We start from the raw sequence: 26,772 nt of genomic DNA on the forward strand, positions 1-26,772 counted from the left end.
TCAATAAGCAACCCGGGATGTAGGTTTTGCCAAGCCTCAGATATGTATGCCAAGAACACAAGCAACTCCTGATCTTCTAAGCCTAGCGGAGGCCGCATCTCTAGTTGGTTAAGTAGTGTTGACTTCATATCCTCGTTGTGCGTGTCCTCTGAGTTCCCCCGGATGCTGGAGGCCTGGCAGCCTTTCTCCCTGTACTCACAGGAGGGGTTGGCGTACCCAGTCAGGGCCTCTGTGGAGTGGCTGTTGGGTGCCTCACCTGCCCAGAGGCCTCTCCTTCTGTTCTCATCTCCATTCGTCCTCAGCTCTACCCGAGTGCTGGCCTTGCCCAGCCTGGAGCAAGGCAGCGGGCATCTTCTTCCTCTTCCTTTTGATTCTTTTCATCTGTCCAGTTGTTGGTGCAGCGGATGGGAGGACACTCCAGGCAGGGAAAGGTGAGACCTCTTAGTTTTGCTCTGAATGTCCCAATCAGCATCCCCATTTTCACATCTCCTGTTTGGCCAGAGACAGACCCTCACAGGAATGATAACAAAACCAAAAAATCCAGCTACAGCATGGAGGTGAGGGGCCGCTCGGAGAGAACAGGGCAGAGCAGGGAGAAAAGAAGCAAAAAAAAAAAGGGGAACGCTGTTATCATCAGAGCAGACTTCTGCTTCTCTGGCCAAATCCTTCCCCTGCTAGTGATATGGTAAGTTTCCAGAACAAGCGGGGCTGATGTAGAGTCTAGGATGGAGACTGGGCCCCAACCAGGGCCAGCTCTGGAGCAGCCTGGATTAGGGATCAGGATGGGAGGGCAGCCTATGCGCCTTGTTTAGAAAAAATATTTGTGTATGATTGAGAAAATGTCAAGTTTTCGTATCAAGGAATGAGAGGCCTGATAGAGATTGAGGAGTGCTTCCAGCCAGCCCTGGCCCACCACTGTACTCTGTGCTATTCTCTGGAAAATGGAAATCTTCCGGGCAGGGGCTCCTTCCTAACCTTTAGATCACAGAGCTCTCAAGACCCTGAACAAAACAGTGGACCATCACCTTCCAAAGATGTGTGTGCGCGCGTGCGTGCACACAAACACACACACACACACACACACACAATTTGGCATTTTGTTATAGGGGGCTCACAGATTCCCCCAAACCTGAGTCCCCTATGATGCATGGGGTGTCTCAGGTCTGCCACTGTTTGGAGACCTGACCCGTCGGAGTTGGCTACAGGGGATCCCTGAGGCCTTGGAGCCCATCCCTCTGCTACCAAGGGACTCGGAGCGCTCAGCCTTGCTGGGCACCCCCATTCTGTGGGGGGCATCCTCGTCCAGGGTTCGCAGCCCCTCCGCCTCTGGACGGACCTCCAGACTCACGGAATCGGCCCGACCCCCACTCTCAGTCTGGCGGGCTCCCCAGGGGGCAGGAGGAGGCGGCCGCTGGATTTCCCTGCGGCACGGCGCGGGGCACACACGGTTAATCCTCCGCGGCTGCTGTTTGGACGAAAAGCGCTGGGGGTGTTGGAGGCTCCTCGCTGCTCACATCTGGCTGGGCTTCGCTCCTTGCGCGTCTGTCCCACTTTCTTCGTCTCTTCCTTTACTTTCGAGAAACCGCGCTTCCGCTTCTGGTCGCGGAGACCTCGGAGACCGCGCCGGGGAGACGGAGGTGCTGGGGGGAGACCCGTGGCTGCTCGCACCGCCCCCCACCCTCCTCTTCTGCACCGTGGTCCCCCGGAGGACCTTCTCCCCTGCTCTGTCTCCTTCGGCGAGACCGTGCGTCGCCCCGGACCTGGCCGGGAGGAGGCTTGGCCGCCGGGAGATGCTCTAAGAGCGGCGCGGGAGGAGCGGCCGGCGGGACGGAGGTAGGTGGCCCAGCCGGGGGACCCAGCGCCGCCCCGCCCCTGTCCTCGTGGCTCCAGCCTGGTGGCCAGGGCGGGGATGGCAGACACCTGGGCCAGGACGGACGGGGAGCGCCGTAGGAGGGGCCGGGTTGGCGGCGGTGGCGCAGGGGCAGAAAGACCCGGGGTTTCGGGGGCAGCCCTGGCGGCCGGCTATGGCTCAGCCCCCGCCATAGGCGCCTCTGCGCAGGGGGGTCGTGATGGTCCCAGATCTCCCTGACTGTGGAGAAGCCGGGCTCTTCTGCACATGGATACTAACGGGAGTAATTGCACCTTCCCCCCAGTTTTTTGTGGGGTGTTTATCTTGCTTCACTGTTCTCTGGTGCCTTTCTGAGGGTGTGGAAGGAAGAGGAATGGTACTAATGCTCGCGGCTGCACCTGGTGGGGATGGCTTCACCCCACTCCATGTCACCGGGACCACCTGACCGCCGGGTCTGTCCAGTCCTGTCTGTGGCCAACCTGGATCCTTCACGGAATAGGAAGCGCTGACTTTGGCCCTCGCATCTGACAGCCTTGGTGTCCTGGAGGGGGTCCAGCTTGGGCAGGAAAAAACAATGCTGCTTCCCCGGGGCCCTCCTGGGAAGCTAAGCTGCCTGTGCCACTGGGAGTGGCCCCTGGCCTGGGGCTGGAGCATCTGAACCGCCCGGGAGCTTCTGGCCAGGGCTTCTCCTCCGGTGCAGGTGTGGTCCCCACTGTTAGCCCGGGCCTCGCGGGGTCCAATTCCCGGGCCACACTCTTCCAGCCCCAGAAAGCCAGATTATCTTCTATGAACCCTTGGGCCGCCTCATCCCTGCTTGGGAGGGAGGGAGGAAGCCGCCCCCCTCTGTGAGGTGTTCCTGACTCTTCTACCCCACCTAGTTTCTAGGAAAGGCAGTAACATAACGTGCTGGGAGCTTTCTGGTCCTGAGCTTTGAACATGAGAAATGCCGTGAGAAACTGTTTTCTCCTCCGCTGGCTACTTCACGGCCCCAGGGGAGCATGTGACGTCCTTACAGGCTGCCCGGCCTCTGCTTTTTATAGTGCTGGAAAGTACACGCTGCCTGGCAGGCTGTGCAGCCATGAACAGCCACAGATAGACGCACTTGGCTGTTGTGTGTGCCGCAGGGAGCGGGAGGACTTGGGAGGACATGCTCCAGGAGGCCTGTCCGGCACCTGCCAACCAGGGAGGAGGGAACCAAGACAGGGAGACGGCAGCCGAGGGCTGAGGACAAGCGGAAGCTTCCCCACCCTCCCTCTTAGACCTGTGGAGCTGGAGAGGCCCCTAGAGACCACCCAACAACAACAGTGGCACTCATCATCTTCATCAGCTTCATCATCATCATCTTCATCATCATCATCATGATGTTAGCCACAGGTTTGTGTGTCTGCTTCTCACATGGCAGGTGCTGAACATTATATTAATAATTATAATAGTTATTATAATAGTTAATTCTCAACACTTCTATCAAGGGAATTCTCACTTGTGGGAAGAGCAGAGCTGCAAAGCTCAAGAGGCTCATGGCTTGCCTGAGGTCCTAGAGACAGGGATGGAGAACTCCAGACTCCAATCTGTGTCTTTATCCCAAGTGTGTTGTATGTTTCTTCTTCTTCTTCTTTTTTTTTTGAGACAGTGTTTTGCTTTTGTCACTCAGGCTGGAGTACAAGGCCAAATCTCGGCTCACTGCAACCTCTGCCTCCCAGGTTCAAGCGATTCTCCTGCCTCAGCCTCCCAAGTAGCTGGATTAGAGGCGTGTACCACCACGCCTGGCTAATTTTGTATTTTTAGTAGAGACGGGGTTTCTCCATGTTGGTCAGGCTGGTCTCAAACTCTTGACCTCAAGTGATCCACCAGCTTTAACCTCCCAAAATGCTGGGATTACAGGAGTGAGCCACAGCGCCTGGCCTCCAGGGCGTATACTTTTAACCTTCCTATCTGGTGTTGGGAACATGGTGCTCAGCGGGCCAAACTGAGGCTGGGAACTACTCTCTCCCAGCTGCCAACAGAGAATGCCCAGGGGCAGGAAGGACACAGGTCTGCTACCCAGGGACTCTCGACTTTTCCTCCTGTCTCCCTCTCCTCCTTTTGTGTCGCCAAGGGTGGTGTCCCCAGTGAGCTTGTTCAGGGAGGCAGGAAGCCCTAGATGGGAGCTCTGCGGCCACAGGACACCACTGCCCCTCCCAGGCAGGTGCAGCCAGCTGGCGAGGGATGTCCTCCCAAGTGGGAGCAGAGAAAGCCCAGGCTGTCCCAGGAAGGCTGTGGGTTCCCTCCTTGTTCCTAGGAAGTGACCCCCCTGTTCAGGGCAACCAGGACAACAGAGTGTTTTTGGAACATGCTCCTTTCTGTTCTTCTTCCTGGTGCCTCCCCCCAGCTGTAATTAGCATGACTCATAAACCAAATATTCTGGCATTGAACTTTGCTCATCAAAACAAAGATGAAAAGGATTTCGTAGATACAGTTGTGCGCGGGGCCTGGAGCTTCCCGTTTGTGTCTTGTCCTGATGGGTTCCAGTTCCTGGGATCGGGGGCTGTGGCTCAGGTTCCAGAACCTTAGGGAAGGGGCGGGGGTGATGGACACCAGGAAGGGCAGGAAGAAGGAGCAGGTTACACCACCCCCTGGACAGTCCCACCTCTGCCTGACAATCAGTAGCCTCTAGAGATATTCAAGTGGGGGCACTACCTCGTGGGCCACAGGCCATTTCCCCTGTTAACCTGCTGAAAATGGCCTGCTGGTGTCACGGGGTACAAGGCAGCTCTCTGGACAGGACGCTGCCCCGCTGACCCCTTCATGCAGGGTGAGAACTCCCTGCCCGCTTGAGACAGCAGTCTGGAAGAAACAGCAATGCCAGCTCAACAATGGGTTTCTTTCAGGCTCTCTTGGGGCAGCCCAGCAGCCGCTCTCATGAGCCGAGGATCCTTGGGGTCCTGTCCTGGGGTCTATGCTGGGGTCCTTGCCTGGAAGGGTCAATTCTGAGCTTAAACAGGGACGTGCAGGAGCAGGGCATGCTCACTCCTTTCCTCCTTCCCGAGCCCCGCAGTGAGATACTCCAACTGCTGCCGCTGCAGCCTCTGGTTCTCCGGGTGAGGCATGTGGTGTTAGCAGGAAGGGAGGGGGGAGGGGCTTCGGGGCCATGTGGGAAGGATCTTTATCTCTGGGTCCTTGTCAAGGTCACGGCTATGTGACACTTGTGCTGGGGTGATATGAGTGGCTTTTGGCACATCAGCACCGCTGCAGCTACCTGTTCTTGCCCACACTTGATTTCCAGAGCTGGGCTTGGCATCTGAATGTGGTTCAAAGGGGGATGGTCTCTGGCAGGGGCACAGGGACCCCCACAGTCCCCACTGTACACTGGGGCACCCCTATCTTGCCTCTGAGGCTCCCTGGAGCTAAGCCCTTCTCCAGCCTCAGACGGGGCTGGCACAGACTGCAGGCCCCTCCCTGGGCCCCCATCCTGTCCAGGACAGCCGTCGGGACGGCTGTGGCTGGGCCTGTGTCTGCCCATCTCCCTGGCTCCTGTAGGAATTTTCCTTGACACGAGACAGAGTAGAGCAGGAGACGGCAGGCAGGGAGGCAGGAGTCGAGGGAGGAGGAGAAGAGGCAGACGGGCCGGTGGGGCATGGGGAAGTCAAGTTCTTGGTGCCCTGTGCTGGGTCAAATGTTGCTCTTGGCCACGGCTAAAGCCATATTTGGTGGAATGCCCCAAACCCTATGCTTTGGGTTGTACCCATCCCCCTCAGCAAGACATCTGGATACCAGCCACCCTCTGCCCTGGGGAGAAGGGAAGGAAAAGGACCGCGCCTGGGAGAGCTGCCAGCCCTGGGTGGGTTCGAGGTGGATGCAGGTCAGAAGGTGGGCAGGGCCCCCCATCTCTGCGCACAGGTTCCTGGGGCTGGTCTTCACAGCTGGGGACAGAGGTGTGTTCAGAAAATGCTTGGACCCTTTCTCCTTGTAAAGAGTCTAAAGTGAGAGATGGAAGGATCTGGGTGGGTTAGGGGGTGACCACAGGTCTCTCGCGTCTTCTGGCATTCAGGGGAGCCACCTCCTCCATGAAAGGATAACGATGAGGGCAAGACTCATGGTCCTGTGGGTCCTCCCTGTGTGGTACATGAACTCAGATTCCTTTGCAACCCAGAGCTCGGGTCTGCTTCTGCCCATTAGAGGGCACTGGCCGGGAGAGAAAAGCATCTGTACCCCTGCACGTGGGCCTTTCTGTCCCTTCTTCAGAGCTTGCCAGCATGCTGGTCTCTCTTCACTCTATAAAAGCAGTGCCCTAAAAATGCACATCCGATGGGCCACACTGCCCAAGCCCCTCACATTTTAAGGTGTGCATGTGTATGTTCCTGGTTATCCCATGCCTAAATCCAAAGGAATTAAACTCCAGTGGTGTATTTTAAGATGCCAGCAGGCTGGCACCAGGGATATCTTAGCACCTTGCATCAAGGACGATGGTTACCCTGGTGCCTGGTACCATACCTGGCATGTAGTGGGCGCCCAGTAATCCTCTGTTGAATGATGAACGCGAGGGCTCAGCCGCTGGATACAGTCCTCAAAGCCAAAGGCTGCTGCAGCCGTTCCACCTGTAAACAAGTAAGCAAATCGGTGGGTGCCATAACCCAACTGTCATAACTCATGAGAGCGGCTTGCTGGGCTGCCCCAAGAGAGCCAGCGGGTGGGAATGGTTGCTGCACCATGACTTGGGAGGAGGAGCCTATGCTCTCTGGCATCTTTCTGGCCACCCCTCGGGGTGAAGTGTAATGTGCTTTGCTGTCGGACACACCTAGATCGAATCTGAGCTCCAGCACTTCCCCACTGTGGAACCTGGGGCAGGCGGCTCCATCGCTCTGAGCCTGTTTGCGCATTCTAAGGATCAGGTATTCTAAGGATCAAGCTCAGTGGTGTAAGGAAGGCACCACGCCCACAGCCTGGCTCTCAGTGGTGGCTTTTCAGGGGTAGCAGGGCTTTGTCAGAAGCAACCTCTGATAAGCATTGGGCTACTCCTAGGTCCAGGAACATGCCAGCCATTGCACATCACGCACAGGGTGGGCTGAGGACTGGGCTCCGTTTCCTTGTTTCATGCTGCAGGCCACCGGCCCTACTCAGGCAGCCTCCTTCAACAGCAAGGGCCAAAGACAAAGCCCCTCACTGCTAGGAAACAGGTTCTCTCTGGCTCGCCTAATTCCAGCCTGGATGAAGTGCCACCCTGCTGGGCTCCCTACCACCTGTGCCATTCCTGGTCCTAACACATCCCATACCATAGCTGCTAGGGGCTTTACTGCCCAAAGGAAGGGGCTTCTTGTTCCATTTGTCCCGAGAATCCAGCTCCCTGCCGGGTATGTAGCAGACACTCAATAAACACCTGTTGAACAAATGAGCAAAAGAGCGTGACACTTCAGCACTAGGTCAACTTATATTCCCCGTGGTTCCGCTTGAGCCTTAAACGACGCAGCATCACAAGCCCTCTTTTCTCCCCATCCTACTCTTCTATGCATCTAGTCGAGTTTCCTGGAATAAACAAAATGCTTACTTAGTCCCCAGGGTGGGGCTTATTTGTCATTTTTCTAAGTGGAAAATAATGTGTCCTTACTGTGAAAAAGGACGTGACTGTTACAGGGGAAAGAAACAGAGAGGCCAAAATAAGAAAATGGTGAGCATCTGTATTTTCATCACTGCAGATAATCGCTGTTGGCAGCCCGGTGGGTGGCCTTTGGGTCTTTGTGGTTTTGTGTGTGTGTGTGTGTGTGTGTGCATGTATGTGCATGTGTTTGGGTCTGCATGTTTTCAACCTGCATTTTCAAAACTCATTACTGCTTTACAAACTTTCTTTCTTCTTTCTTTCTTCCTTTCTTTCTCCTTCCTTCCTTCCTTCCTTCTTTCTTTTCTTTCTTTTCTTTCTTTCTTTCTTTCTTTCTTTCTTTCTTTCTTTCTTTCTTTCTTTCTTTCTTTCTCTTTCTTTCTTTCTTTCTTTCTTTCTTTCTTTCTTTCTTTCTTTCTTTCTTTCTTTTCTTTCTTTCTTTTTCTTTCTCTCTCTCTTTCTTTCCTTATTTTTCTTTCTTGCCTTTCTTTCTTTCTTTTTCTTCTCTTTCTTTCTTCTTTCTCTCTCTCTTTTCCTTCCTTCCTTCCTTCTTTTCTTTTTCTTTCTTTCTTTCTTTTTTTTGAGACAGAGTCTCGCTGCATTTTCCAGGCTGCAGTGCAGTGGCTCGATCTCGGCTCACTGCAATCTCCATCTCCTGGGTTCAAGCAATTCTCCTGCCTCAGCCTCCTGAGTACCTGGGATTATAGGCACGTGCCACCACATTCAGCTAATTTTTGTATTTTTTAGTAGAGATGGGGTTTTACCATGTTGGCCAGGCTGGTATTGAACTCCTGACCTCAAGTGATCCACCTGCCTCGGCCTCCCAAAGTGCTGGGATTACAGGCGTGAGCCACTGCGCCCAGCCCAAACATCTTTCCATGTCAGTAAATACTTACCTGTTTACAGAGACCCCTAACTGGTGCTGCTGGCTGATTCTGCCTCCCCCCGCCCCGATCCCTCCATATTATTTATTTAAATGTCTTTAGAAAGAGCACGTTTCCTGGACTGCCACAATCCCCATCCCTCCCTATTGCTGAGTTCACTACTCTCATCAACCACCTCGTTTTTCTAGTTTCCATCATATGGATGCACTGTAAATTTTTTGTTTTTTTTTTTTGAGATGGAGTTTCACTCTGTCACCCAGGCTGGAGTGCAGTGGTGCTATTTCACCTCATTGCATCCTCGCTTCCCAGGTTCAAGCAATTCTCCTGCCTCAGCCTCCTGAGTAGCTGGGATTACAGGCATGTGCCATACCTGGCTAAATTTTGTATTTTTAGTAGAGACAAGGTTTCACCATGTTGGCCAGGCTGGTCTTGAACTCCTGACCTCAGGTGATCTGCCTGCCTCAGCCTCTCAAAGTGCTGGGATTATAGGCATGAGCCACTGCACCCAGCCATGTATTTCATTAGACCGTCTTCCTGGACATGTAGGTGGTTTGTAACCTTGGTGAATGGAGGCAGTGGTTTCATCTCTTTGAAAGAGTAGGCTTTCTGAGTGCAGATAAGAGGAGCATTTCTGGGGAAGATGGCTACGTGGCAGTCAGCATTCTGGTGACAGTGACGTACCTTGGATCTCTGTGTCCCTAGCTGGAGTTAGAGAGAGATTTGGACAGAGTTGTGGCTGGGGCGTGTCATCTTTGGCTCTGTACTTGGGATTGATTGAAGGTGAGGGGAGCGTTCAAGCCCTGCTGAGAGTTAGACACCGGATGCTGGTAATGCCTGAGAAATGAGATGTGGCCCCCATTTCCCAGGGGCTTGGAGTTGTGGGGACAGGAAGAGGAAACCAAGGACTGTAGACCGGTTCTTCTGGATGCTGGGGGAGGGGCACCTACAGCACACCCGGGTCTGGGCAACTTCCTGGAGGAGGTGGCCTCAGGCTGAGCTCTGGAGAATACACGATGGAGAAGGTGGAGGAGAAATGGGCATCCAGACAGAGGCAAGAGCGTGTGCCAGAGGACGAGACCTCGAGTGTGACCTGTCAGGGACTGAGTGGCTCCAGGGAGCCGGAGTGAAGGGGACTTGTGCAGTGTGGGGAAGGGCCAGATGGAAATGCTCAGGGCTTACTCCTTCCTTTATTGGCATAGGAAGCCCTTGGAGCCGGGGTGGCATTCAGATTTGCGTTTTTCAAAGCTGCCTCTGGAAGCAGTGTGGAAGACAGATGGGAGGCAGAAAACTAGCCAGGACTGGAGAAGAAGTGATGGAGAGGAGAGGAGACCTGCAGGGGGTTGGCGATGGATGAAATGTGGCGGGTGCAAGGAAGGTGGCATCCAAGTGGCTTGCAGGCTTCTGGCCCAGGACCCTGCGTGATGGTGTGCATTGCTTTCACCAAGCTGCAAGCCACAGGAGAAGCCAGTGTGGTGAGGATGGGGGAGAAGGGGATGAGTTAATTGGGGGCTTAAAAGCCTTAGGGCAGAGCAGCCCGGTGTGGTGGCTCACACCTGTAATCCCAGCACTTTGGGAGGCCGAGGTGGGTGGATCACCTGAGGTCAGGAGTTCGAGACCAACCTGGCCAACATGGCAAAACCCCGTCTCTACTAAAAATACAAAAATTAGCCAGGCGTGGTGGCAAATCCCTGTAATCCCAGCTACTTGGGAGGCTGAGGCAGGAGAATCGCTTGAACCCAGAAGGCGGAGATTGCAGTGAGCCAAGATTGTGCCATCGTACTCCTGCCTGGGCGACAAGAGCAAAACTCCATCTCAAAAAAGAAAAAAAAAAAAAAGCTTAGCGCAGAGCGAAGAGGAGGCGCTCAGCAGACGATTGCTTATGTGGGTCTAGACCAGGGCTGCCCAGCAGAACCTTCAGCCGTGGTGCAAAGTGCTAAGAGCTGCACTGTCTAGTATGGCAGCTATGGCAGCTGCTAGTCACGTGAGCACTTAAAATGTGGCTCCGGTGACTGAGAACTGGACGGTTCGCCTTGTTTAACTGACATAGCCCCACGTGGCTCGTAGCCACTGTGTTGACTTAAACATTTGCAAGCTCAGGTCTCAGCAGCCCGGTCAGTGGTGGGGATGTGGACTGGGGCGTTGTCCGCTGAAGATGTAGTGTGGACCAGGACAGGCAGAAAGAGGTCAGGCGCGGTGGCTTCATGCTGATAATCCTACCCGCTTTAGGAGGCCAAGGCTGGAGGATTGCTTGAGACCAGCCTGAGAAACATAGCGAGACCCTGTCTCTAAAACAATTTTTTTTTTTTAAATTAGCTGGATGTGGTGGCATGCGCTTGTAGTTCCAGCTACCCAGGAGGCTGAGATGGGAGGACATTTGGGTCCAGGGGTTTGAAGCTGCAGTGAGCCATGATTGTACCACTGCACGCCAGCCTGGGTGACAGAAGGAGACCCTGTCTCCTAAATAAATAAATAAATAAATGTAGGAGAATTAGGAGCAAGAGGAGCTGAGAACTGAGGAATAGCCTTGGAGAGCACTGGTCTTTGGGGGCTGATCAGGAAGGCTAAACACTGGGAGACAGTGTGGGCCAAACCCCAGGGCTGAAGAAGAGGGCAGTCGACATTGGCAGATGCTTACAGGGAGCACGAAAGAGGAATGCAGAAGGGTGTTGGGTACCACGAGGGGCGTGGGTGATCGCAGCCGAACAGTCGGGGCGGGGCCGGCAGGAGGAGGGCCAGTGGGATGCTGTGCTGATGATATTCCTGACCTAGAGGCCCCAGGCTGGGGACAAAGTCCTGTCTTATGCCAGGCTTCCTCGGGAACTGCCTGGAAAATGCTGGGGCTTGTCCAGGCCCCAGACAACCAAAGACATCCGTGCTGCTTGTAAAGGGCTGGGTGCGGTGGGGCACCAGGCCATAGAATTCCCAGGTTCTTTCTTCCCTCTGTCTTGGGAGCGGTCAGCCCCCGAGGGCGTCCCCGCTGCTGGTTCTGGGGAAGTGGGCGATGGGCCAGGCCACCTGCAGAGTGGGCCAAGGGCAGCTGTTGGTGCCTCTCCTCTCTCACACGGTTCTCAAAGCAGGGGCAAGCCTGCCGCCCGAGGCCTTCCAGCTGGGAGGTGAGCTGAGGACAGCTGCTCTACTCAAGGAAATCTTTGTTTCCACTGGGACGGAATCGGAGCTCTGGAGGCTGGGCTGGCCAAGCGCCCTGAAGGCCCGATGCCTGGCGGCTCATGCGGCCTCCTTGTTTGCAGGGCCTGGGCGAAAATTTACACTGAGTCCCACTCTTTGCTCCAGGTGAGTCCTTCCTGGTCAAGGTACAGTTGCTCCAAGATGGGCGGGAGATGCTTTAGGATGGGAGAATTCTTGGCCTGTCTTCGCTTCACTTTTTTGTCCCAAGCCAGACTTCATTCCCATCCAGGGAAGAGGAAACCGTTGCTAATGAACTAGCAAGTAGCCCTGGAAGAGTCTCTATTCATCCCTGGACTTGGGCTTTGGAAGTAACCAAATAAACACCTAAGCCTTAAAAACAAACCCTCCTTCTGCAAGACAGAGGGCAGCTTTCTGGAAATGGGAGAGGGAGACTGAGAGAGGACATAGGCTCCAGGATCCCGGCGTCTCTCAGGAAAAGTGGTTGCTCGCCTCCATCTGGCCAGAATTCCTTCCATAAGGGACCCCCATCCACCACCAGGTTGAGGGGAAGAAGGAGAGTGTGAGATCCGTGGGGGCAGTGCAATTATAGCAGGGAACATTAGCTATTAAATGGGCTTCTAGAAGAGGTAAACACACGTCACTCATCAAATGGGAGCCACTCTGCCCGCCTCCTGCCCATCACCAGAGGAGTTTGGTCAATGGGCAATTAGTGTGATGAATGGCTTCTGGCGGGAAGGAAAGGGCTATAAGCAGATGTCACCTGTCAGAAGGACACCCCAACGTGGCACCTTCCTCTTTCTTGGCGCCCCAGTACCTGAGTCCTCTTGCAACAACAGGAGAGCTGTATGCTTCTCAACAGGAGAATTCTACTCATGTCAGAGCCGAGGGGGAGTGGACTCAGGGCTTCTTTTCTGGTTGGGAGGATTCTGGGGATGTTCCAAAGGTGGCAGGAGGGAGTGGCACGAAGGGGTGGTGATGGCTGAGGGACCATTGAGGCTGTGTAGAAACCAGGAGTGTTTGGGTGCTGGGCTGAATCGTATTCTTTTTTCGAGACAGAGTCTTGCTTTGTTGCCCAGGCTGGAGTGCGGTGATGCGATCTCGGCTCAGTGCAACCTCTGCCTCCCAGGTTCAAGCGATTCTCCTGCCTCGGCCTCCTGGGTAGCCGGGATTACAGACACACACCACTGCTCCCAGCTAATTTTTGTATTTTTAGTGGAGATGGGGTTTCACCATGTTGGCCAGGCTGGTCTCGAGCTTCTGGACTCAAGTGATCTGCCCACCTCAGCCTTCTAAAGTGTTGGCATTATAGGCATGAGCCACCATACCTGGCCTGAATCCAATTCTTGAACTGGAAACCACTAGGTGTGGGATAAAGTCCTATCTTATGCCAAGCTTCCTTGGGAGATGAATGTAAACTAGGGGGAAGCGGGGCAGGCAATATCCAGACCCTGGAAAAGGCAGACGAAGATGCTTGTCTTGGGTGGACTGAGGTCTGGGGGACAGCAGAGCCCCTGGAGGGCATCTGATACAGGCACAGGGTAGGAAGGAGAGTTGGCCTTTAGGAGCTATTCAAGCAGGCTGGGGATGGATGAGATGCGGTTGCTTGAGAGGAAAGGGTCTAAATGCCTCCCAGATTTCTGGCCTGCTGTTTGTTCACAGTTACTGCTTCCTCCCCAGTGACTTCATTTTAATCTAGAACAGAGCTGTCCAACAGAACTTTCTGCAATGATTGAAATGTTCTATTCTATACTTTCCAACATGGTAACCACTAGCTCCATGTGGCTTTTTATTTTTATTTTTTGAGACAGGGTCTTGCTCTGTTGCCCAGGCTAGGGCGCAGTGGTAAGGTCGTGGCTCACTACAGCCTCAACCTCCTGAGATCAATCAATCCTGCTGCCTCAGCCTCCAAAGTAGCTGGGACTACAGGTGCACACCACCATGCCTGGCTAATTTTTGTATTTTTTGTAGAGATGGGGTCTTGATATATTGCCCAGGCTGGTCTTTAACTCCAGGGCTCAGGCGATCCTCCCACCTTGGCCTCCCAAGGTGCTGGGATTACAGATATGAACCACGGTGCCTGGCCTACATGTATTAATAGTTATTGAATGCTTGAAATGTGGCTAGTGTAGCTGAAGAACGGAATTTTGAATTTTCTTTCATTTTAATTAATTTAAATTTAAATAGCCACACATAGCAGCCACTGTACCGGACACTACAGTTCTAGAATGTTACCCACTTAGCATTTTAATTCAACATGTGTTATTCTGTCTTGAGCTATAATTGGGTATGCGTCTGTTTCCTTCACTAGCCTGTTATATTCTTGAGGTCAGGGAATAGATTTAATTTATGGTTGAATCACTTCCTCCCAAGCCCTTGCACAATGCCATGCAAATCATGGGCATTCAGTAAACCCAGCCTGTGTTAGATTGTCAGCTGAGAGGGCAGCTTGGACTTGTCTGCCAAGGCTCCTTCCAATTCAAGGAGATTATAGGCTTCTTGCGTCTCAGAACAGCTGCTCACCTGATGAGGATTAAAGAAAAAGGAAAACAGTGTTTACAGAATGCTTTTGTCAAAAGGCCCTGCACTGGGTGGGGCATCAGGACAAAACCCAGGCACACGGTCCCAGAGCTTCAGGGGTCCGCTGTCAGCACACGAGCATGAGAGCATGGAGGTGAGACAAAAATATAACAGGACCCACTTATTTATTTATTTATTCACCACGCCCAGCTAATTTTTTTTTTTTTTTTTTTTTTTGAGATGGAGTCTCACTCTGTCAGCAGGCTGGAGTGCAGTGGCATGATCTCGGGTCACTGCAAGCTCTGACTCCCAGGTTCAAGCAATTCTCCTGCCTCAAGCTCCCAAGTAGCTGGGATTACAGGCATGCGCCACCACGCCCAGCTAATTTTTGTATTTTTAGTAGAGATGGGGTTTCACCATGTTGGCCAGGATGGTCTGGATCTCCTGACCTCGTGATCCACCCGCCTCGGCCTCCCAAAGTGCCGGGATTACAGGCATGAGCCACGGCGCCCAGCCAATAGGCCCAATTTGAAACAAATATAAGGAATCATGAACTTATGTGTAACTACTGTCTCCTTAAAGGATCTACCACAGATCCATGAGGCCTGTGAAGGGATAAAAATTAATTATTATTTATTATTATTATTATTATTATTATTGCTGCAGGATCTCACTCTGTCACCCAGGCTGGAGTGCAGTGGTGTGATCATGGCTCAGCTCACTGCAGCCTTGACCTCCTGGACTCAGGTGATCCTCCTACCTCAGTCTCTTGAGCAGCCACTGGGACTACAGGCGCACACCACCATGCCTGGCTAATTTTTGTGTTTTTGGTAGAGATGGGGCTTTACCATGTTGCCCAGGCTGGTCTTGAACTCCTAGGCTCAAGCAATCCTCCCACCTTGGCCTCCCAAAGTGCTGGGATGACAGGTGTGAGCCACCACACGCGACCAAGGGATACAATTTTTTTTTTCTTTCTTTCTTTTTTTTTTTGAGACAGAGTCTCACTCTGTTGCTCAGGCTGGAGTGCAGTGGTGTGATCTCAGCTCACTGCAACCTCCGCCTCCTGAGTTCAAGCAATTCTCCTGCCTCAGCCTCCTGAGTAGCTGGGACTACAGGCCCACGCCACCACGCCCAGCTAATTTTTGTATTTTTAGTAGAGACGGGGTTTTGCCATATTGGCCAGGCTGGTCTCGAACTCCTGACCTCAGGTGATCCATCTGCCTTGGCCTCCCAAAGTGTTGGGATTACAGGTGTGAGCCACCGCGCCCGGCTGGGATACAAATTAACAGGGAAGTGTCCTCAGGCTTCCTGTCCTCCTCTCCGTCCTGTGTGTAGCCTGGTTTCTCTTTTCCGGCCTCCCTCCTCCTGTAAAGGGGGATGTGTTCTTGTTCAGGAGAAGGTCCGCTGTAGGTGGATGGTGTGGGGTTGGGGAAGGGACGCTGAAGAGCAGCTGGTCCTCAGGGACATGGAGGGGAGGAAAATGGTCACCGAATTACCATGGAAATTGGCTCTTATTTGCAGGATTTGGGAAAGGCAAGTAAAGAGCTTGAGTCATGCTGGAACTGTCTTCAGCTGCCTTGACTGCGATGCGGCCTGGAGACTGGGCCACGTTGATCTGGATTCGTGTGGGTTTCACACCACTGGTCAAGATGTGCTCGGGGCACTTTCCTGGAACTGCCTAACACGTTCTTCCAGATAACATTGCTGGGACACGGCCTCCCCACTGTAGGGGGATTTTTGCTGGAAATCACTAATAGTGATCTGGAGCCAAGTTTGGTTAGATGTTGGGCAATACTGTTTTTGCCCAAAAGTGACTAAAATGATCATAATGTTATGACGCTGGCTTTGCTGTGGGATTTGGTAAAATGGTTCTTAAGATCTTTTCAAGAAGGAAAGATTTCAGTCTAGGTTTGCTCTGACTCCAAAGAGGAGGCTTTTGAGGGGATCCACCACCACCAAAGTGGCCTTCTCCCTATCAGCCTGAGCCTGGGGCTCTCTGCTGGGCTTTCCCAGCTCCACCCCCTCCCCTCTGCCACGCCCAGGTGACAGCCTTGTTCCTAACCCAGCTGCATCCTGGATCCCATCTCTTCTGACCAAGGTGTGGAAAATCCCTTTGCTAGACTAGAAAGAGAGAGACCAACATAAAAACAAGTGCTGGTGCTTAGCTAGGGGCAGTTCTGCCCCCGGGGAACAGGCATATTACCGTGTTTGGAGACATTTTTCATTGTCATAACTAGAGGTGGTGATGCTAATGGCATCTGGTGTGGACAGTCCAGGGTTACTGCTAAGCATCCTGCAGCACACAGGCTAGCCTCCCATCACAGGGGATCATCTAGGCCCAAACCTCAGTGGTGCCAGGGCTGGCATCAGGGTGGCAAACACTTGTAATCCCAGCACTTTGGGAGGCCAAGGCAGGTGGATCACCTGAGGTCAGGAGTTCAAGAGCAGCCTGGCCAACATGGCAAAACCCCGTCTCTACTAAAAATACAAAAATTAGCCAGGCTTGGTGGCACACGCCTGTAACCTCAGCTACTAGGGAGACTGAGGCAGGAGAATAACTTGAACCTGGGAGGTGGAGGTTGCAGTGAGCCAAGATCATAACACGTTGCACTCCAGCTTGGGTGACAATGAGACTCCATCCCAAAAAAAAAAAAAAAAAAAAAAAGAAAGAAACAAAAAAACAGCAATGGTGCCAGGGTTGAGAAACCACAGTAGCTTTGTAATGCCTTTTGTAGTTACTTTCCAACCTCTCTGAAATAAACACGTGTGTGTGTGTGTGTGTGTGTATGTATATGTGTATATATATGTAAACGTGTGTATATATATAAAACATTTGGGGTTCAGAAAAAAATGTTTAAAGAAAGGAAAATCTCTTTTCCTTTTAACTGGCACAAGTTTGCCACTTAAAAGGAAAAAACAGAGTAATTATTAAGGCGCCAAGGAGAAACAGAGGAAATACAGAAATAGAGAAATAAACAAATTTAGAGAATTCAATCTGACAAGTATTTGCTGAGCACCAGTGACATTCAGGAGGCTGCAGGATGCTTGGCTGGGAGACGTCCCAGCCCTGGAGGAGGTCACCCACGGTCTGCTGAGTGGACTTTCGTAGGCTAGACAAACTCTCTGCAGTAGGAGACAATAGGAAAAACAAAATTATGGCGCCCATCTATGATCCCAGCACTTTGGGAGGCCAAGGCAGGTGGATTGCTTGAGCTCAGGAGTGTGAGACCAGCCAGGGCAACACGGTGAAACCCTGTCTTTACGAAAAAACAACAACAAAAAAATTTAGCTGGACCTGGTGGGGCATGCCTGTAGTCCCAGCTACTTGGGGGTTGAGGTGGGCAGACGGCCTGAGCCTGGAGGGTTGAGGCTGCAGTGAGGCAGAGTGAGACCTTGTGTCAAAAAAGAAACCTAAAAGCGAGGATGGAGAAATTTTCCCAGTTGAGGGGCCTGGGAAGGCTTCAGGAAGAATATGAGACCTTGAGTTGGGTGTTGAAGACATGGTGGGCAGGATTTTATTGTCATCTGTTGTCAGCCTGTCTGAGTTCAAATGCAGCCACCCTGCTCAAACATCAGCCTTGGCCTGGCGTGGAGGATCAAGCCTGTAATCCTGGCACTTTGGGAGGCCGAGATGGGCAGATCACTTGAGCCCAGGAGTTTGAGACCAGCCTGGGCAACATGGTGAAAATCTGTCTCTATAAAAAACAAACAAAAACAAACAAACGAACAATTAGCTGGGTGTGGTGGTGCACACCTGCAGTCCCTTCTCCTTGAGGCTGAGGTAGGATGACTTGAGTCCAGGAGGTAGAGGCTGCAGTGAGCTGAGACTGCACCACTGCACTCAGCCTGGGTGACAGAGTGAGATCCTGTCTCAAAAACAAAACAAAACAAAACAGAATTTTAAGCTAATTAGCTTCTCCAAGTCTCTGTTTTCTCATTTACAAATGTGGTACAGTAATGAATGAATATTGTCTCTCTAGAGGATTGTGGGGCCATCTGTGATGGGATAAAAATTATTAATGAGGAAGTGTTCTCAAACCTAATCAGACTGATGGCTGGAGAGATAACTTAGATGTGCATTTTACAAATTAACATGTGCAGATACACACTGTCTTTGGCAAGTGGTGGGAGGTATCAGAGATTTTGGGTGGGAGCTGGCCTAAGCAGCCCCTTGGTCATGGGGACGGTCTCTGGGCCCTGACGCATGGGAGGGACAGCTGGTTGGTAGGACACTTGGAGGTGGGGGCTTCAGCTAAGGCACTGCAGGAATGGGCGGGGGTCATGCAGTGGGGTGAAGACTGGGTGTAGGTATGTGTGACGGGAGGAAAGAGGTTCGGGGGGGCCCACCTTGCTCTCCTCACTCTCACCTTGGAGGCTCCATCACGAGAGCCTTGGGCTCCAGATCTTCCCCTGCAATGTTGACTTGGTGTGAAGGCTCTGCGGGGAGCCCTTCAGACCTCACTCAAGAGCCCACTAAAGGCTGGGCGTGGTGGCTCACACCTGGAATCCCAGCACCTCGGGAGATTACGTGCACTTCTCACCCATCTTCTCACTGGGTGGCTGTGTGTTGAATGAGGTGTTCCCATAGGGCCTGAGACATTCTTGAGTTTTACATTTTGGTAACAAAGAGGGGTTAGAGTTGACCACAGTCGCTATGCCCCTCGGTGGGGAGGTTTTCGGCCCACCTGAAATGGCTGGGCATGTGACTCCTGATGCCAGATTTCTGGGCGAGGAAAGCGAGCCGCTCACAGGGTGGCAGGTGGGCGTTCGTCTAATGCGGGCCCAAGCGCCGACCGTCGAGGGCTCCCTGGACTCCCCACCTCCATGAGCACCCCTTTCTAGAAGGACTGTCCCAATACTGGATGAAGAGGGTCCTGCCCCAAGCTTTTGCCAAAAACTCTGGGAGTGAGAGACGTGGGGTTGACTTCCTGGAAAGATGACTGCTCTCCGGGGCTGGGCTTGGCACGTCCCTAAAGTAGATGCCAAGGACACTCGCTGATGCGCCGCCTGGAGGCTGGAAAGCAGCTTGCAGCTGCCTTCCTACCCACCTGCCCACCGGTGAAGGACCTGGTCATTGAGCCAGCTTTGCTTTGAGTTAAGGGATGATGATCATTCAAAGCTTACTTGGGATTTTTCTTACTGTCCTAAAAGGGGTGGTAAACAATTGTCTGTGGGGCCAGCGGCTGATGGACTCTCCTTCCCAAGAGGCTGGGTGGGCAGAGACAGCACCTTGCTCAGCAACCTCTCAACACCAGCCTGACTGGCTGAGGCTCTGGGGGCAGAGTGTGTGTGCACGTGTGAAGGTGTGTGTACATGTGAGCGCATGTGTGCATGAGTGGATGAGCATTCATGTGAACGTGTTGAGAGTATGCATGCATGCGAGTGTGCATGTGATGTGGGTATATGTGCATGTGAATGTGTGCATGTGTGTGCACGTGTTGTGTGTGGATTGCATGTATGTGAATGTGTGCATGTGTGTGCACGTGTGTTGAGCATGTGGATTGCATGTATGTGAATGCGTGCATGTGTGTGCACGTGTGTTGTGTGTGGATTGCATGTATGTGAATTTGTGCATGTGTGTGCACGTGTTGAGTGTATGTGGATTGCATGTATGTGAATGTGTGCGTGTGTGGGCTGCATGTATGTGAATGTGCATGTGTGAGTGGATTGCATGTATGTGAATGTGTGCATGTGGATTGTATGTGAGTGCATGTGATGGTATATGTGTGAGTGTCTCATCACACTGCAGGACAGGAGAGGACAGCAGAGACTGCGCAGGCCAAGTGTCGGCTTCCTTTGAAAGGTTGTGAAGGACTCTGGATGGCATGTGTATTGTGTGCATGTGAATGTGTGGGTTGCATGTGAGTGTATGTGAGTATGCATGTGTTGAGTGCATGTGTGTGGGTTGCATGCATGTGTGTTGTGTGTGTGCATGCATGGGTGTGTGAGAGTGGTTGTCCTCCCAGAAGCTGTGTAACTGCAGCATTTCCCAGTGGCGTGAAGCTGGGGAAGCACCTCTGATTTCCAGGCTGTTTCTTTGTGCAGCTGCTTCCTAACTTGGTGCCTTCCCTGTGTGTTTCTTTCCCACCAGGGCCCAGGAGGAAGATGGGCTCCCGTGGACAGGGACTCTTGCTGGCGTACTGCCTGCTCCTGGCCTTTGCCTCTGGCCCGGTCCTGAGCCGTGTGCCCCATGTCCAGGGGGAACAGCAGGAGTGGGAGGGGACTGAGGAGCTGCCCTCCCCGCCGGACCATGCTGAGAGGTGAGGGGCCACGAGGGTGTAATAGCAGGATCTCTGGCTCTGGCCAGGCTGAGCCTGGGACTCGGGGCCCCCGGGGGAGCTGGTTCCCTGTGAGATGTGAAGGCGAGAAAGCCAAAGCTGAGCCGTGGCCCTGCTGGAGGCTGGTCCTGCAGGATGGACGAGCTATTCCTCCTTTCAGTGGCTTGGGCACCTCACCTGAAACTGCAGACAGTGGTCCAGCCTCACCACGAGCCGAAAGGAGCGGGGTCTGCAAGTGGCTTTGCAGCTGCCTTCTTAAGTAAAGAGCAGACCAAGCTCCCAAATCCACCCTCCAGTTTGTCTTTTCATTCTCACTTTGTCTGCTGAGAATGTCCGCTGGGGTTCTAGGCACCACTTGGAGGCAGGGAGAGATGGAGCATGGCCTTAGGAGAGATGCTGGACCAAGAGCTGGTGTCCACGACCCACGTGTCTCATCACACTGCAGGACAGGAGAGGACAGCAGAGACCAGGCGGGCCAAGTGTCGGCTTCCCTTGAAAGGTTGTGAAGGACTCTGGATGGCATCGTTGTGAAGGACTCTGGATGGCATCTACCTTTGTGTCTATGACCTGCAATGACAGAGAGACTCCAGCTGACCTGGGATATTTCCTAGGGAAGCTGAGTGCTTTATCCAACTGCCATGCATCCAGCGTGAGGTCCTGGAGACCCAGCGACAGCTCAAGCCTGGCTTGGAATCTCTTCGTTATTTTGAGCGTTGGGCTGACTTGATACTTGAGGCTTCAGGCTAACTTTAGTGTACAATGGGATTGGACAGGATTTGAGGCTGAGTCACACCATTCCGTTCTTTCTTCCTCTCCCTCCTCTTTCTTTGATTGAGCCCCTCCTATCAGTCAGGCCATCCCCCAGGCACGGGGGACACATGACTGGCACAGTCCTGGACTCCAGGAGCTCTGAAGCTGAGAGGGAGACAGACCCATGAGAGACAGTGCAGTGTGGTGGGCTTTGTAGTAGGGGTGCACCCATGATGCTGGAGGCAGGGTCAGGAGAGGGAGGAGCGGGACCCAGGAAGACTGAGAGGAGTGAACTAGGTCTTGAAGACACCTGGGGGCCTCCCAGGTGCAGAAGGAGGGGAAAGCCGCCTGGTAGCCGGAATGGGGTGTGCAGAGGCATGGCTGGCAGTGTTTGTCGGGGCTGGTGGGTGGCTTGGGATGGTGAGACCCAGTGCTGGAGGCTGGAGGCTGAAGGACAGGAGGGCAGTTGAGCCTACAGGCAGCTGGGTCTAGTTGGGGAGGGTCTCACCTGAACGAAATCCTAGAAGGAACAAGAGGGGTCATGGGAAAGCTTAAATTGGACAGTGTTCTCGGAAGAATGCCGGAGGGAGGCCGCAGAGAGGATGAGCTGGTGCGGGGAGAGGCAGATTCCAAGCTAGAGTCGAAATGGCAGGGGTGCCTCAGAGACGATGAGGGGGCCCCGGGCTCAGGTCTGGAGGTGCCTGGAGGCTGGGGGCCCAGGACTCTGCTGAAGGTTTCAGTGGGGGGAGTTGGGGGTGACGCTGAAGGCTCCACCCTGGGCACCCGCCGCTGATGCCAGGAACAGATCTCAGAAAGAGAAGATTCCAGAGACGAAGGGATGGGGACAGGGGTTTTTGTTTTGCACACATGACATTTGTGGGGCCTGTTGCATCTCCAGATGCAGACTTCTGGTGAGAAGTTTGAAGTCAAGGTCTGGGGCTTAGGAGAGAGGTGGGGGTGAGATGTCCGTCTGGGAGTCCTGGGCTTATGGGTAGCTGAACGTAGGGCACAGAGATCCATTTCCTGGATAGTCTGGGGTGTAAAAGTGGGAGCAGCGTTAGATAAGGGGCTGGCCCATCCAGGGGGACTTTGCTGCCCCCATGGGTCTGTGCAGCTCTACAGCCTGGGCAAGAGCCACAAGCCAGAGCACACAAGATACCGTGAGGGGCCGCGAGGTGGCAGCCAGGAGCCGCCGCCATGCATCCTGCCCGTGGGCCGGTCCTTCCAATGTCAGGTTGGAAACATTAGAATCTCTCCAGCGGCTGCAGCTGAGAGGAATCCTAAAGATCCAGTTGAACCTTCTCACTCACAGACGAGTCAGCTTCATATGTTATTTTCTAGCATCACGGATACACGATAGGGAGTCCTGGCACTGTCTTGTGTCCCCCAAGACCCTCTCCTAGACATGTGGATTTTTCCCAAGCAGCCACCGTCTTGCGTGGCGCTCAGCTGATTGCCGTGTTTCCAGGACTGTCATTGCCTTTAACAAAGGACAGGGGGCTCGTTCTGTAGTGAGGATCCCAGAGTGGGCTGTGAGCCCACCAGCATGAACACAGAGCTTTGTGGGCCCAGGTGAGAGAGGGAGAAGGCAAGTCAGGCACTGGCAGCAGAAGAGAGAAGCGTTTCCAGGCCTGAGAGTTCCTGACTTTCACTGTGATGCATTATTCCCTCAGGGCTGAAGAACAACATGAAAAATACAGGCCCAGCCAGGACGAGGGGCTCCCTGTTTCCCGGTGCTTGCGCTGCTGCGACCCCGGTACCTCCATGTACCCGGCGACCGCCGTGCCCCAGATCAACATCACTATCTTAAAAGGTCAGACGGCTGCAAAGACGAGCACGGGGTGGCCAGGGCTGCTCTGTGCTGATCTGGAGGAAGGGATGGAGTCGTTAGGGTGGGGCTGGGCGAGAGCGGAGGACTCCCTCGGGACACGGAGCAGAGGCAGGCAGGCTGTCATCTAGAGGGGAAGGCACAGGAGATTGATTTTGAGGCTCTGGCCCCTCCCCAAGAGGAGGGGTTGGAAAGGGGCCTGCAGGACCTAGAGCAGGAGAGCGAGCCCAGTGGCTGCTTGGGGCCTCGTCCCTCCAGTTGTATGTGGACGCCAGGCTTCTAGGCCCTTTGATTTGGGGCTTGGTGCCCCAGCCTGCTTTCTGAAATGCCACCCGCTCGCCCCGGTCCTGCACACGGCAGATAACCCCGCACAGCCCCGTGAAATCGAACTGGGAACACTTGCAGCCTAGATCCTGAGCCGGCCCAGACATCTGGAGTTCATTTGCTGAGCGAGCCGTGGGTCTGGCCGCAGAGCCCGTTGCTTTTGGACGAACCTGTATGTTCCTTTTTTTTTTTTTTTTTAAACCAGGGCTTTCCAGAAGGAAAAAAAATTATTGCTTCTCGGCAAAAATAGAACCGTCCTTGAGGTTGAGTCTGTTTGCTTGGCCAGTTTGGGAATCAAAATACCCCTGTGCCAGGCTGGGAAGCTGCCCGTGGTGGGGGGCTGGGGGCAGGAGTGAAGCTTCTGCCAGGTCAGGGCTGTGAGGTCGAATCAGGACTGCGCCAGGGACCAGAGCGTGAGCAGCCAAGGCTCAGGACACCACCGGATTACTCCAATAACAGCACATGTCTTCCCGTCCCTTTTAGGTGAGAAGGGTGACCGCGGAGATCGAGGCCTCCAAGGGAAATACGGCAAAACAGGTTCAGCAGGGGCCAGGGGCCACACTGGACCCAAAGGGCAGAAGGGCTCCATGGGGGCCCCCGGGGAGCGGTGCAAAAGCCACTACGCTGCCTTCTCGGTGGGCCGGAAGAAGCCCATGCACAGCAACCACTACTACCAGACGGTGATCTTCGACACGGAGTTCGTGAACCTCTACAGCCACTTCAACATGTTCACTGGCAAGTTCTACTGCTACGTGCCCGGCATCTACTTCTTTAGCCTCAACGTGCACACCTGGAACCAGAAGGAGACGTACCTGCACATCATGAAGAACGAGGAGGAGGTGGTGATCTTGTTCGCGCAGGTGGGCGACCGCAGCATCATGCAAAGCCAGAGCCTGATGCTGGAGCTGCAGGAGCAGGACCAGGTGTGGGTGCGTCTCTACAAGGGCGAGCGCGAGAACGCCATCTTCAGCGAGGAGCTGGACACCTACATCACCTTCAGTGGCTACCTGGTCAAGCACGCCACCGAGCCCTAGCTGGCCGGCCACCTCCTTTCCTCTCGCCACCTTCCACCCCTGCTCTGTGCGGACCCCACCGCCTCTTTCCCCATCCCTGGATTCCGCCTCCCTGGCTTTGGCCAATTCAGTGAGATGCCCTGCACGCTCGGAAAGCCAAAGCAACCGGTGCTGCCAGATGCTGCAGCCTCTGGCGAGAGCTGACGGCAGATGAAATCACCAGGGCGGGGGGCCTGCGAGAACCCTCAGGGACCTTCCGCTGCCCTCTCGGCACACATTCTCAAGTGGAGCCCGCACAGCGAGATGCGGGTGGCGGCAGGGCATCCCAGGGTGCAGCGCCGGGGCTCCAGTCCTTAGAAATAATTAGGCAAATTCTACAGGTCTCAAAAGGAGCAAAGTAAACCATGGAGGACAAAGAAAAGCGTTGTTATTTTTGTCTTTCCAGCCAGCCTGCTGGCTCCCAAGAGAGGCACTTTTTCAGTTGAGACTCCACTTAAGAGAAGATGCAAAGTTAAAGCCCTGGGGTCAGGGGAGGGGCTGGGGGCAGGAAACTACCTCTGGCTTCATTCTTTTAAGCCATGTGGGAATTTTCTTGAGGGACAGGTGGACCCTGACATCCCTGTGGCCTTGCCCAAGGGCTCAGCTGGTCTTTCTGAGTCACAGCTGCGGGGTGCTTGGGGCTGGGACCGCAAGTGTCAGCCTCCCAGAGGGACAGCTGAGCCCCCTGCCTTGGCTCCAGGCTGGTAGAAGCAACCAAAGGGCTCCTGACAGCGGCCAGGGACCCCTGAGTCCCCCAGGCCTGCAGATGTTTCTATGAGGGGCAGAGCTCCTGGTACATCCATGTGTGACTCTGCTCCACCCCCGTGCCACCCCAGAGCCCGGGGGGGGGGGTGGTCTCCATGACTGCCACCCTGGCATCTACTTTCTGTGTTGCCTGCCACACGAGTCAGCCCCAGAAGGCCCTGGGGCCTTGGCTTCTGTTTTTTATAAAACACCTCACGCAGCACTGCAGTCTCCCATCTCCTCGTGGGCTAAGCATCCCCATTTCCACATGTGTTGGTTGGCAGTGAGGCTGATCCAGACCCCTTCCACCCCCACCACCCTCATCCAGGTCTCTGACCAGTAGCCTGAGAGGGGCTTTTTCTAGGCTTCAGAGCAGGGGAGAGCTGGAAGGGGCTGGAAAGCTCACGCTTGCCTGTTTCTTCAGACTCTGTAAGCCTCAGTTCTGAGACCAGAGTCAAGAGGAAGTGCATGTCGCAACCACCTGGGTCAGGATTCTCTCTCAGGAGCTGGGTGGCAGGGGAGGCAATAGCCCCTGCGCCAATTTCAGGACCACCTGCAGCAGGGCTGCGGTGTCTCTGCGGTGCTCTGGCCCTACCCATGGCCGCCACGTTCTCTGATCTCCAGGAACCCCACAACCCCTCTCCACCTCACCCCACGTTGATGCCCAGGGTCGTTCTTGCTACTTGCTGGGCCCCCAAAGCTCCACTGCCGCTCTTCGTTCCCCCATCCCGCACCTGGTTTTGACTAATCCTGCTTCCCTCTCTGGGCCTGCCTGCCGGGATCTGGGGTCCCTAAGTGTCTCTCTTTAAAGAACTTCCGCGGGTCAGACTCTGAAAGCCGAGTTCCTGTGGGCGTGCCCGGAAGCAGAGCGCCACACTTGCTGCTTAAGCTCCCCCAGCTCTTTCCAGAAAACATTAAACTCAGAATTGTGTTTTAAGCATCCTGCCTCATCAGTTTGTTCATTAAACCGAATTGTCGTCGTCTTCTCCTCTCCACCTAAAGTCTACTCCTGCCTGGGAGGCCCTCAGCTTCGTACCTGGGGACATTGGCACCCAGCAGGCACATGCTGGACCCTGAGTTGCCTCGCTCCTCCTGGGGGTGCAGCCTCCCATGGGTGGGGCAGCCAGAGCGTGTGTCGACTGCAGCTGAATGTGTGCCCAAGTCGGACGCCTGGGGTCTGGGCACTTGTGAGAGGTGGGTGGGAGGCAGGGGCTTGCTCTCCTGAGCAGGACCATACTGTCCCCCGGGAGGGAGAGAAACCGTGGAGGTAGCAGCTTGGCCGTGGCTCTGCAGCCTGGACACTATTCCTTTCCTAGGACTGCCGTGGAAACCGGGGTTAGGGCATGGGTGGCATAAGGCTCTAGCGGAGGGTCCTTCCTGCCCCTTCCAGCTCTTGGTGGCCCCAGGCACTCCTTGGCTTGTGGCTGCATCTCCTTAGGCTCTGCCTCCATCTTCACGTGGCCTTCCCTTCTGAGTGTCTCAAATCTTCCTCTCCCTTCCCTTACTATAACACCTGTTGGAGGATTTAGAGAATCAGGTAAATATTTAGGGCCCACTGTAAATCTAGGACGGTCTTCTCTCTAGATCCTAACTTAATTACATCTGCAAAGACTATTTCCAAATAAGGTGACATTCACAGGTACCAGAGATGAGGACTTGGACATATCTTTTTTCAGGGGATACAGTTCAACCACTACCACGGCTTGCAGCTTGAATATACCCATCAGCAGCCCGCTCTGTTCTCCAGTGGTGCAGAGCAGATGTTCGTTCTTCTCTCCATCGCTTGCCAACTGGGTTAGAAGCCAGGCCCTGATCCAGCTGCCGACGGGA

General features: G+C 54.0%; 1 protein-coding gene across 4 annotated transcripts; it reads left to right on the plus strand.

The window, feature by feature from the left end:
* On the plus strand, positions 1 to 25,882 carry C1QTNF1 (C1q and TNF related 1). 4 transcript variants are annotated; one of them, XM_025362884.1, is made up of 4 exons: positions 1 to 431; positions 20,058 to 20,226; positions 22,668 to 22,807; positions 23,630 to 25,882. In XM_025362884.1, the coding sequence occupies exons 2-4, from the start codon at positions 20,072 to 20,074 to the stop codon at positions 24,178 to 24,180; spliced, it is 846 nt and encodes a 281-aa protein (XP_025218669.1). In that variant the 5' UTR covers positions 1 to 431; positions 20,058 to 20,071; the 3' UTR covers positions 24,181 to 25,882. The 4 variants fall into 4 exon arrangements, with proteins under 4 accessions (XP_025218669.1, XP_025218668.1, XP_025218670.1 ...); XM_025362883.1 differs by lacking the exon at positions 1 to 431 and adding an exon at positions 1,414 to 1,833; XM_025362881.1 differs by lacking the exon at positions 1 to 431 and adding an exon at positions 2,885 to 3,223.
* The last annotated feature ends 890 nt before the right edge of the window (positions 25,883 to 26,772 follow it).

Source organism: Theropithecus gelada, chromosome 16 (genome assembly GCF_003255815.1).
Source record: "Theropithecus gelada isolate Dixy chromosome 16, Tgel_1.0, whole genome shotgun sequence".
Classification (NCBI taxonomy): domain Eukaryota; kingdom Metazoa; phylum Chordata; class Mammalia; order Primates; family Cercopithecidae; genus Theropithecus; species Theropithecus gelada.